At 39.1% G+C, this 13,060-nt stretch overlaps 1 protein-coding gene across 17 annotated transcripts in view; it reads right to left on the reverse strand.

The window, feature by feature from the left end:
• FOXP1 (forkhead box P1) overlaps positions 1–13,060 on the reverse strand; it is a 624,795-nt gene that overhangs the window by 45,278 nt on the left and 566,457 nt on the right. For all 17 annotated transcript variants that reach the window (XM_037019201.2, XM_073230906.1, XM_073230907.1 and 14 more), the window contains one exon: positions 6,983–7,087. In XM_037019201.2, the coding sequence (XP_036875096.1) occupies positions 6,983–7,087 (105 nt within the window). The remainder of the gene's footprint in view (positions 1–6,982; positions 7,088–13,060) is intronic.

Genomic DNA, 13,060 nt, shown 5'->3' on the forward strand with positions numbered 1-13,060 from the left:
ACTCGGAATGATCTCATCTTTCATCCTGGCTAAATTCCAACACACAATTTCATTAACCCAGGTACTGCAGGTGATAAAACTCATTTTTCCCTAAAGAGACAGCTAAAAAGTACCAGTTATACATTTATGAAGTACCAGCAATCAAAATTATGGATTTTCTAAAAGGTTTTTAACTACTTTTATTGAAAGGAAAATCGCTGTCTCAGACTTTTGTGGCACTACTGCTAATAATAAATTTTACCATTTAGACATGGCCGTAATATGGTAGACAGTGTCAATAAAAGTATGGAGCAAAGATGATCCCTGTCTTTTAAGTAATGCCTTCTAATTACACACCGGAAATGATCACGTGAAATATCTAAGCTAACTGATGGCTCTTAAAATAGAAGAACACACAACAGTGTAACTACAGTGAAACAATGTGCTGTGTATACACATACAGTGGTAAGCAGAATTAATTACAGGAGTAGACACTTAAAAAATTGCCATATGCTTGCAGAGCCTCTAAGAAAAAATTAAGTTTCATTTGCATTTCTGACTGACCTCTGCTGAAAAAAATGGGTTCGAATTTTTAATTTGCTGCTTTTTGAGCAGTGATGGCACTGGGCCTGTTTTCTTTGGCAAACTTGTCCAAACTTTTCTAATATCCTATAGATCACTAGAGGGCACTGTGGTATTTAGGCCACTCTGACCTCTTTGAGTACCTGGAGAGGTCTTGAACTCCTGAACAATGTCCAAAAAGTGAAAGGAGAGACTTTTTAAGGGGGAAAAAAAGAAAATCCCGGTAGCACCCAATTTTGATTTTTCTGAAACCATTCAAAAATGCATGAAAACTGGGAAAGCCAAATTCACCAGAACTCAAAGACTTTGTCTACCTGGGATCTGATGGGACAAAATTTCATCCCCTTGTTCTTGGGATTTAAACTGTGAGGCAAGGAATTGGATTTGCATACACCCACAGGAGAGATGGCTAGTCCCTGAACGTGTGCGTCTCAAGCACTAACTAGAGGTATTTTCACTGCAGAACATTCAGACGTGCAAACCCGAGAGCCACAAATGGGTTTGAAACAATTTATGATATCCGGCTTCCTTCGACATGTATTAGCATATACCTGGTTTCTTTAACATACACTTTGTTTTTCCAAAACCACAAACATAGTTGCTGGAATTTCATGTGGAAGTGCTTAAGGGCTGAAAGTTAACACCTTTGTGATCCTTGCAGCCTCACAGTGGCTGTTAAACAAAAGCCTCTTTGTCCAGGCTTTCTTGAAATGTTTTCTTAACATGTTCCAAGTAGTTTTAGGCAGGGAACTAAAGTAAACAAGATGTTACCATGATAAAAACACTTGTGAAAACATTACAGAGCGCACTTAGTAGTTTCTTTCACATAAAACTCTTCACAGTTTTGAGAAGTAAAATTCACAGAAAAAAAATTTTTTTTTTTTAAAGGCAAATTACCAAAGAAATGTCCTCTCTACTGTCTACAGCCCTCGACCTTTTAGAAAGGGTCAAAGTTCCACCTCTGGGCACTTACTTTCCCCATTTCCCTCCGTGTCTCCTATTAGAGCACACTAAAATGTATTTTGGCTTTAGTAAATAACAGACATCTGACCAAAAGACAAAGGGGTATTTGTTTTGATTGTTCGGCATGGTGCTTTTCTCCATGAGAAATAACGAAAACAACAAAAACAAAAATTAGACCAACAAAAAAGTTCCAAATGGATAGTAAACAAGGATACAAATTGTATGTCTATTAGATGTTATACAAATGACCATCCGAAAGACAAACTAGGGTACATGGAAGTATTTTCCCCAAGCATGTAAGAGTACCTAGTATTTGTGAGACTATGGGTCTGTGTCTGATTTTACATTCAAAGTTAGAAACAGGAAAATGTGATCATGATTCGACCTTCAAAATCCACTCCCCACCTTGCCAAGGAATAATATGAGCCCTTTTTGAAAAAGGGAAGAATTACAAATCCATATTTTTACTGGTGAAGGTTGGGTCTTCAACCTGGTTTGAAAGGAAAAAAAGCCAAATGGGGAGAGAGGCTAGGACACGGCCGGCCTCACCTCTCTGGATGGTACGGGCTCATTTTTGTTTTCCTGTTACCGGAGGATTCCAAGCAATGTGGGGCTGGAGGGCCTCCGTAGAGGTAGCCTGGGTGCCTGCTGGCATCGGTCAGCTCCACCGAATGCAATAGCCACATGGTAACTCATGGCTGGCAGGTTAAAAAAAAAATCAATGCGAAAACTGCAACTTGTTTTGAGAAGAAACCGGGAAATAGATGCGTACAATAGACTGGGTATCTGCTGGTTCTGATAAAGCGTCCCTCTCTTGGCGGTAACGGAAAGACAACAGGACGGTTATTTGTACAGCATTTATCTTTGAAATCAAGGGCCCTGTGGTATGCCTCACCTTGGGAACAAACACTGCACAATGATCCCAGAAAAAGCGTCAAATCTCTGGTTTTGACTTACCAACAGTTATGATATTTCTTCCCCAGGAGGGAAACAAAATATGCCTCATTTTTCGATCTGTGAGTCTGCCTTCTCTCCCCTCACCCCCTGCCTCTGCTAACAGTGGCGTTATACTGTTAGATAGGATTTTTATCCCGAGTAACTACGCATGTTAGCCTCTCTGAAAGTTCCATCTTACTAGCCCGGGCAGCAGAAGATGAGGAAAGTCACGAAGTCCCATTTCCTCTCGCACGAAAGCCGAGCCACAGGTGGCAGAACCCAGCGTGCGTGCGCATGGAGACCATGGCTGGTAAAGGGGCCAGTAGGGCAAGACAGGCACGGATACCTTCCCAAAATATGCATAAACGCAAGGGCTCCGTGAATCCGACCTAAAATAACCCAAGATGGCAATGCCATAAGGAACTGCAAAAAGATTTCTCAGCTAAAAATCTGATGACACCAAAAGCTTTGCGAGCTCCAAGGTCAGCAATCTGGTCCGAGGCACAGCGCCACGCCCATCCCTCGCGGAGGTCCAGGGGCTGGCTCCGAGGCGACGTGGCAGAGGAGAGGAGCTGACACAGAGACTGTGTGGCGGGCGAAGCCCCAGCATAGTGAAAAGCTCGCCATGCCCTGTGCCAACGTCACATCCCACTGTGGGACTCTTTTACCAGGAATTTATGGTTAAAAAACTGTATTAAAGAACAGTCTCTTCTAACACACCAATATTCTGCACAGCCACAGCCCTACCCTAAATACAAGGTTAGAAATGTATGGATATGTTAAATTAACCCTTTTTAAAAAACATACTTAAGGAGATAGGTAAGAAAGGAAGTACCACTACTTTTAAAGAATCCCTAGTGTGGGCTAGGCACTTTATTTACATGATGTACCTTCTAATTCTAACTCTGAGAGGTGGTTTTCAATTATTATCTCAAATAACAGGTGCCAGTACTGGGGCTCAGAGATGCTATGTAACCAGCTCAAAGAACACACTTATTACAAGGGGCTTCACTACCCTATCTGCCTTTCTTCAAAGCTTTCTCCATACCTACGGCCTTAAGTAGAAAGCACACTGTTAACAAAATGCACTGCTTCTAACCAGGTGGTACTGTGTAGCACTTAGGAGCAAGTCCTGTGAAGCCAGACTACCTGGATTTACATCTTGACTCCAACTCTTTTTAACTGTGTGACCTTGGGAAAACTCACTTAACCTCTCTGTGCCTTAGTTTTTCCTCTGTAGGTTAAGAATTAACTCTATAATATTACCACTATCACATGCTTGTTGAGTATTAAATGAGTTATACACAAAAAAAATGTTGAATGGTGCCTATTGCACAATTCAGGTCTATTTAATTATGAACTCTTACAAGGGGAGGGTAAAAGGAAGGGATTAGAAGATAGGTGAAAAAAATCTATAACACCTAAGTCGAGGTCAGAGCAATGCAGCATTTTGTTGGGTAAGAGTGTCTTGGCTAATTGAAGCTCTTACAGGTATCAATTCGCTTAAACCATAAGAAAATGCCTCCGAAGAGGGACAATGAAAGAGAACTCTAAGCCCAGAGGAGAGGTCCTTTCGGAGTCTACAAAACTGCCCATTTGAAAAGAAATGCCTGAAACATCATTTCTGAAAAACAGTGACTCCACGATGATGATTCAAACAGGCCACGTGGCTTTTGTTTGACCCACAGAAGTACTGTAGCTCTGGCAGTCCATGCCAATGGAAGGCAAAGCTGGTTTCATTAAAGCCAACTTGACCACACCCTTCAGACGATGCAGAGGTGTGAGAGAGGCACGTCTGCAAGAAGACAAACTTACTGTCCACTATGTTAGGCAAGATGCTGAAACCTCAAGACAACTCTGAATTTCTGAAAGCTAATCTCATGCTGTAGAGGAAAATCACAATCCTGAATGTGTCATATATGGCCAATCAATGTGTAACTCAGGAAAGCACCAGAACTCTGAGTTTTAGAGGGTTTTTCTTATTTGGCATTTGCTCTTCCTTTGAGGGTTTATGGCCCTCAGTTTTTACTCTCGGGAACTGAGCTCCCATCCCTCGCCCCCATCTGGTTCCTGTGGGATGCACATCTGTTTCTGCTGGAGGAGGGCATGTGACCCAGGCCTGATGCATCCCTGTGGCTCAGCACTAGAATACATGACTCAATCTGGGTCAATGACAGTCTGCCCAGGATTTTTTTTTTAGAACTGCAGGAAAAACAGTGGCATGAACATTTATCTTCTTCACTTCTATGTGGAAAGAGCCCAAGAATGAAGGCAACACAGAAGAAAATAACGCTATTAGACAAAGACCAAATGCCCCAACAATTCTGTTTCAGGACCCGGACCTAGCCATGCTTGAAGCTAGCTGTACCACTGGATTTCCTAGTTACAGGAGCCAGTTATTACCTCCTATCCCATTTCTTTTTCTCTTTGGGTTAAGCCAAGTTAAGCTGGGTTTCTATTGCTCACAAACAAGTCTTCTGATAAATGTACGTCATTTATGAAATAAACAAGCAACAGTTGCAAGTTCATAGTAGGCATTCCAATTCCACTGAGCAAATATGAACTGAGAACATGTCATGTCATGTGCAAAACCGCAATAAATAATTGATAGGTATTTCCTATGCCAGAGCCAGGCTCCTACTACCCTTAGGAAGAGAAAAGGGAATTTTTATAGGAATCAAGTCTAGGCCCCAATTCTAAAGTCTTTGGAATCTTTTCTTTTGTTCTAAATGTGGTTTGAAATGGTGCTGTCGCCTTGTGGAGGAATATATATCCCCCCAACAGATATCTTATCTACTTATTTATTTATAAATCACCTAACTGTCAGCTCACATAATAAATGGACCTCTGATCTGACTAGGGTGGAAACAGTTTGGCTGTTAACAACATTTTTGAAATTGGTCAGGTTGGAAAAGTGCCCTTTTCCCTCATGGTTCTAAAATTGATACATGACACTGAGACTGCTGATAGTGATTTTATAGTTCGAGACACTTTAGAAAAATAAATATTGACACATTTATTTGTCATTCCACAGATAGCCAAATTAGCACCAAGATAGTTTTTGAAGCTAGCACTGGGGCACAAGGTGAAATCAGAATGTAAGAATGGCTTCTGCCAAGATCTTTTTCTCTTGTTCTCTAAATAGGCAAATAATCACGAAATAACAAAGATTCTATAATAAATGATCTGTAAGAGAACAAAGCCCAATAGCACTAACTTGAATCGTAACAACTGCAAGGAGCTGTTGCTTAATTTAAAATAAAGTATTGCTGTGCTTGGCTGTTGATATTTAGAAATGATTTTACACACCTCTTTTTAAACAATTTAAAGTATCTAAGTTTTTAATGACCACATAATGCTCTTGAAGTGAAATATTAAAGCTGGGACATTCACCAAAAGCCCTTACAGTAACAATAGATCTCTAAGGGTACCTTTATTACAATATTTTGATCTAGCCCCATAAAGGTAGATACACAGATTGTTCTAACCACATAAAGATTTCAAGTTTCTAACACACAGAACCAGCGACCTGTTTGTGAATCAGGCTGCCTCTGTTTCCTGGGGCTTGAAAGAGAAAATCCAGAGGCAGAGACCCTCTCTAATACCCAACTTGTAAACCAAACAGAACCTAGACATACAGGAGTTTATACACCCATATGCTAGGTTGTACATGATATGTATACATATATTAAAGATATGGTGTTATTATATTCAGTTTGTATGTCAATGAGTCAACATTATCAGTATCTTTGAGATACCAATAATGCAGTAGTTTAGGCTAAATTTAAAGGACAAGGTACTATCTATAAGGAAAATATTCAACTGTAATGCAGAAGCGTTTCACTTCAGATGTGAGAAGATCAACGTATCATTTGCTTATAGAGATACTTCAGTGGTGTTACAGATTCAAATGGGATAACCCAAGTTTTGGTCATACTTTAATTGTAAAAATTAAAGTTACTCCATTTGCCCTATAAGGAGGGGAGAGAATCCGAGCAAAACTCAACACCATAATAGAAAGATAAGAATCAAGTCGGTAGCATTTCCTCAGCAGCCATTTCTTAAGTGTATAAAGTAATTAGTATAAAAACCAAGAGGCGGCCCAATCACCTACTACAACCGGCCAGTGAGTAACACTGATTTTACAAAGTTGGAGGTCGTGAGTGTGTCACTGACTTAGCATGCGAGACAGGGATAAACGGGAAAAAATCCAACGGCTCCAAGCTTAATATTGGAAGAATTCTTCCTTCAGCACTTAAATAAGCTCTAAAAAAACAGGTAAACACAGGCACTTACAAGAGTTTCCAAACCACCATGGGCTGTCTTCCCCTTTACGATGCAACCCTCTATAGGTGTGTCACTATTCCTACGACAGCGCTCGGGCCAAGTCCTTGCAGTTTGGAGTCCAGTCCCAAAATGGTGGTGTGAAACCCTCCATCAAAAAGGCGATTTATGAGGAAAAGCATGCACAGCAGGAGGTGATGGCTATGTAAAAAAGGAAGCAATATAAAATCATTCTTACTTTAGAAATGATTGGAAATCTTCGCATACTGCTTCACAGCCGGGCCACTTGCATACGCCATGTCCGTAGAGAGGATGGCCATGCGGGTGCTCTTCATGAGTCAAGCTGAGGGGAAACAAATGGCAGGACAGGAGAATGAATCTGTTCTTGGGAACCATCCCCCAGACGCCGATGGCGAGAGGAACGCACAACAAATCTGGGGTGTCCTTTTCCCGTGGAATTGACTAATTAATTCCACGTTATTGTTTAAAAAAAGCGTTAAATCCCAAAATGTGAATAGTCCAGTATTAGAAACATATCACCTTGTATGAAAAGGGTCTGAGGCAGGCTTTTATTAGAGGCAAAGCTCAGACCACAAAAGATTCTTTAAAAGCTAGAAGGTATCACTGCATCTACATAATGGAAATTGTAAGATCTGCACTTGCTTTATAAAGGGTGTAACTCTCTCCCTGCTTTCTACCCAGAATGTTACAGATATTTTTCTCCTCCTGTCTGCTGCTGCAAACTGCTTTCCCATAATTGTGCACTCTTGTCGCAAGTTAGTTTTATCAAGCAGAGAGCAGAGCAATTAAATAATTTAGAATAATAAAATAATTTAGACAAACATATTCAAGGAGATGATTAACTTTAAAGGAAGCTAATAGTGGCAGGAAGAGTCTAGCCCTAAAATTACTGACCCCAGGAGAGACAACTAGGCATGAACGTGAGGGGTTAATCCTCCAGTGGGGATCCAATCAATACATAATGATTTGGCCACAGGGCTCCCAGCCAGGAGATGCTCTGATCCACACCATGTGAGCTCAGGCAAGGGTACTGCTTGCACTCACTGATGACCACATTCTCAAATATTTTCTCTATTAGGTTTCTGCATCCAGACTTCTTTCAGACAAGTTATTTTCACAGTCATTTCCATAACCTTACAGTCCATCAAACAGAAATGTAACACTACCACTGAGAGTTGTGATCTGGTCTCAAGCACGTTCCTTTCAACGGAAGGGCTACCTTGCAACTTTTTTTTTTAACTTTTTTTTTTTTAACCAGCTTCAGGTATAGTGTATTGTTACTATACACACATGCCTTGCATTTTATATTATCACCATGACATGTATTCACATATTTTATTTATTTGCATTCATAGAGCAGACATAAATGCCACTTGTCCCTGACAAAAGATAATGAATCCACAGTAAGAATATTATGACAGTTAAACTAAGGAGTATTAATAGTAAACACGCATATACACTAGAGAGTTCACTAGAGAACTACACCTTATCAAAGATCAATAGGTCTCACTAAGGCTTTCAAATGATTTTGCTGAAAATCTAATCTAATATGAAGTTAATGACAAACTCTCTTGCCTTAAAATAGAAAATAAATCTGGGCGAAACAAAAATTTCAGGAAGGTAATTTCCAAACACACTGAAGGGTGCCCTTCATGAGAGGAAAAAATAACACAAGACAACTAAGTAGTTATGAAGACAACTAAGTGAGTTTTATGAATACCAATGATGAGGGATATTCTCTAACCAGCTGAAAGCAAAATGTCATTGGACTTAAGGGGAGAATTACTACACAGCCATGTTCATTTTTTGTTTGTTTAGAAAATAAAACAGATAGGACTAATATAATGGATATTAAAATTAAACTACTGTGGTGATCACGTCACAATATATGTAAAGCCAAATCATTATGATGTACAACTTATACAATGCTGTATGTCAATTATATCTCAATAAAACTGGGGAAAAAACTGATATACAAAAACATGATTTCCAAAAATTACTGACAATATTTGATATTAAAAAATCTTTCTAAGTACTAGAATTTTCAGATATTCTGTGGGAAGGAAATCATTTAAAAACAAACTGGTCCTACCTAGAGCTTAAAAAAAGAAAAGAAAAAAACTAACCATAATAATTTTCTTTACCAGTTTTATTAACATTATTTAAAATGTTTTCATGATGTTAATATATATGTTGTAGAAAACTTGGAAAACACTGAAAATTTAAAAATTACCCCTCAATACACACATATTCTTGACAAATTAAGACCAGATGACTTATTCATTATATTTTAACATAAGTTTGCAAATAATTTCTCATGTTATCAATCAGTCTTCAAAAACGTTATTTACTGATGCACAACAGTCTATCATATCCATCTCAGTGCTAGTTACATGCCAAAATTTGTCTAACCACAACTCTAATTCTGGACACTCAAGTTTCCTCCTTGTTTCCTACATTTATGAATAGTATTAGCAAATAAAATATACCAGGCTAAACATCACAGTATATTAACTGATTTTTACCAGAAGATACATTCAGAGAAACAGGATCGCTCAATGAGTAATAAGTTTTGAAATTCGCTATGAATATTCTATCAAAATGCTCTCAAGAACTACTACATGCTGAGCACATACTCGGCCATTATCCATATTTCATGTGATTCTTTAAGGCAGAAACCAGGGGCCTCAACTAGTTAGGATATAAAATTAGTATCACTAGTTAAAAACTGCAAATGGTTATTTTACTATGCTTTCTGGGATAAGCCAAGAGTGTTCTGAAAATAATAGGATGGAAGAAAATAACATGTGTTCACTAGAGGAATTTATGACTAGAAATAAAACGCGTACATGATTTAACATGATATTTGCCATTTCCCCCACCCCCAGTTTTTAAGTTCATACTTGTGAAGGCACCATGGCCTGAACAAAAACTGCTCTGCTCTGAGAACCTACTTTTAGTTCTGCTTGGAATCCTTATTTCAAAGTAAGGACAGAGGACAATTCACTAAGGCCCCAGAAGGACACCTGTGACAGCACCTGAAGTATAGAGAAAATCAAACTCCTCCCACACCCCAAAGAGTTACACACTCAAAAGACATCCTGAAAATCTGCCTCTACATGAAAACTCTATTTTCTATTATGAGAAGATTATATGCTCTTATTTTTAAAAGTTCACACACTACTGCGTTGGCTACTGAAGTCCCCATGCTCCCTGACTCCACATAAGCACTGTTAACCCTCTGGCACATTACTGAGCTGCATTTTTCTTCTAATATATTACTACTTCACACAAAGGGAAACATACTATATGCACTACTGTCACTTTAATGCATAAGTGGATTTTATAATATAAAATTGGAGACTTTAAAGTACACAGTTGTCTCAGATGAAGTGTTTGGCTTTGGAAGGAAAAGGAACAGCCTGGCAGTGATGCCCTCACAGCGCATCTCTGGAAAGACGTTTAAGAGACCTAATAGGTGTGGTCATGGGTGGCAGGGAACCTCATTTTTCATCCTTACCGCTTTAAAACTTTTAACTTTGGGCATTGTAGGGATTTTTGCTGTGCAACCGTTTACACACACCATGCACGCACACACACATACACACACATGGAAAAATCAAGTGCTATGAGGAACTCGGTGTTCTGACTGCCATTTGCTCTGCCAGTGACACGGCAAGGGCTGCACACTCACTCTGCACAGCTGAATCTGCCTCCAGCCCGCAGACCCTGTACGAGGCACGATCAGACACCACCACTGGCACCTCTGAAAGGAAGCCTTTCTGTGGGAACATTTATACTGTGACTGCCTTTTGGACTTGCCAAAAGGGATACGAAGGGAGATTTTAAAAATGAAATCATGTTCCAGAATCTGAATTAGAACTACATCTTCAGGGTGAGAGATGGTGGCAAAGAGCTGACCTGAGAAGCTGACAGGTCAGATACGGCCTGTGAGCCTCATCACGTCAAGGGGACAGGACTGTTCAAGGGGACTCACCAATGTGAGAAGTATGACTTCTGAAAGGCTGCCAAGGTCAGCGAGAAATAAAAGTGCACTTCATTTTAAGGGGATTTAAACTCGTCTGCTCCGAAGCTTCTAAAAATTTAGGGTCAATTGCTTGGTAATATTTTTAACCGTTAACTCCCAGGTTAAGAGTTTTGACACTTACTACTGTTTAATTTTATTCGAAATATATGAAATATATAAATAGTACACAATTGAGAAAAGCCAGATAATTTAAATAAATCTCTTGATAATCTTTGCTACGTAAAAATTAAATCTGTTTTCAACACAAGAACCATGATAGCATTTCAGATTAGAAAGAACCAACTTTCAATAAATATAATCATACATAATATGTAATTACAATTCCTGGCATTATGGTATTAAATACAGGACACATTCAGGATGGTGTAGTGGTCTCATAATGACATTTAATAATTTTTTCTTGTTATTCTTTTTATAGCAAAACACACCACCCAGAGCCTTAACTTCAATACTGACTTCAGCCTTTGAGAAGATTTGCTATAATGGCTACAGGGCTTCAATGGTGACTACTCACGATTACCTTCCAAGTTTCCTACTTAACCAAAACCTGAAGCTAGAATCATCAAATCCACCTGCCACAAGTGAGAACTGCTTCTCATTCTCACCAGTCCTGTAAACCTAGTTTTCCCTGTGGTAGCCATGAGGAGCATAATCTTTGAAGGAGATTAAGAAAACAGACATCTTGCTATACCCAAGGACACTTGCCAATTTAAATGCCAATCTTCCCTTCTCTGGAAGGCACACCCTTAACTTTTCCTGCACCCTGACCCAAGTTCTCATGGCTGTGTCTTCTAAGTCTATTCCAGTGTGTTTTTTCCATGTTCCAAATTTGCCCTGTGTTTTCTTCTCTAAATTTCATATTCATTGTACCATGAGGCTACATCTGTGCGCACTAGGGTTTCCACTGTCTCCCCCGCACCAAATGAACCCTAAATTATACATTGCATTTTATTTTGCCGGCACATTGTTTGATATATTAATTTATGGAATGCTGTTGGTCATTCTCCAATCACTCAAAATTGCAGAATATATTTTCTTTTTAAGTGTTATTGAGACAATTCATACGGCATACAAGCCACTCATTTAAAATGTATAATTTAATGGCTTTGACTATATTCAGAATTATATTACCATCATGATATAATTTTAGAACATTTTTATCACACTGAAAAGGAAACCTATGCCCAGCAGCACTCCCCATTTCTTCCCAACCAACAGCCCCTGCCTTCGCTAATCTATTTCCCATTTCTAGAGATTTGCCTATTTGGGGCATTTCATATAAACGAAATCATTCACCATGTTGTCTTTTGTGTCGGTTTCATCAGTTGGTGCAATATTTTGGAGGTTCATCAACACTGTAGCATGGATCAGTGGTTCATTTCTTTTTTATGACTGCATACTATTCCACTCTGTCTATAGAAACCCATTCACCTGCTGCTGAACATTTGTGCTGGTTCCACATTTTGACTGCTGTGAATAGTGATGATATGAAAATGCATACACATGTACTTGAGTATATGTTTTCAATTCTTTTGGGTATAAACCTACAAGTCATGCGGTAGCTCCATGGTCAAAGTTTGGAGGACCTTCCAGACTATTTTCCAAAGCTACCGCACTACCTTATTCTCATCAGCATCGTTTCTAAGTCCCTTGTCCTATTCATGTCTTCCAAACATTTACTCCTCTATTTTGCAGACCTAGTGCTTTTGGTGTCACATCTAAGAAACCACTGACTAATGAAAGAGAATGAAGGTTCATTCCTGTATTTTCTTCTAAAAGTGATAGCCCTCCCATTTAAACTGATCCATTTTGAGTTTTTTTGTATATGGTGTGAGGAAGGTGTCCAACTTCATTCTTTTACATTGTCCTACTACCTTGGATGAAAAGATGATTCCATTCTTTAAAGAAACTAGCTCCGTGACTTTGCCAAAAACCAACAGAATATAAATTCACTTTTGCTGAATTTCTCTATTCCCCACTATACTGCATTTATACTTCTACTGCAAAATAACTTCTCGAATTTCATTAAATTATAAAATAACTTTTAAATTTGATGGGGGAGGCAGAGGTGAATTTGTAATAAACATGAACCCTTAGCAAGTGGACTTTCTGAGGAACGAGTACTACGGAGAACTTTGTTCTCCTGATCCTTTGTGCGTTGAACCATCTTTTCAGAACGGGCTTTGTGGCTCTCTCTGTTTAACACATAAATGGGGTGTAACTTAATCTGTTACTGAGGGACAGTAC

The sequence above is a fragment of the Manis javanica genome, chromosome 3 (genome assembly GCF_040802235.1).
Source record: "Manis javanica isolate MJ-LG chromosome 3, MJ_LKY, whole genome shotgun sequence".
Taxonomy (NCBI): Eukaryota; Metazoa; Chordata; class Mammalia; order Pholidota; family Manidae; genus Manis; species Manis javanica.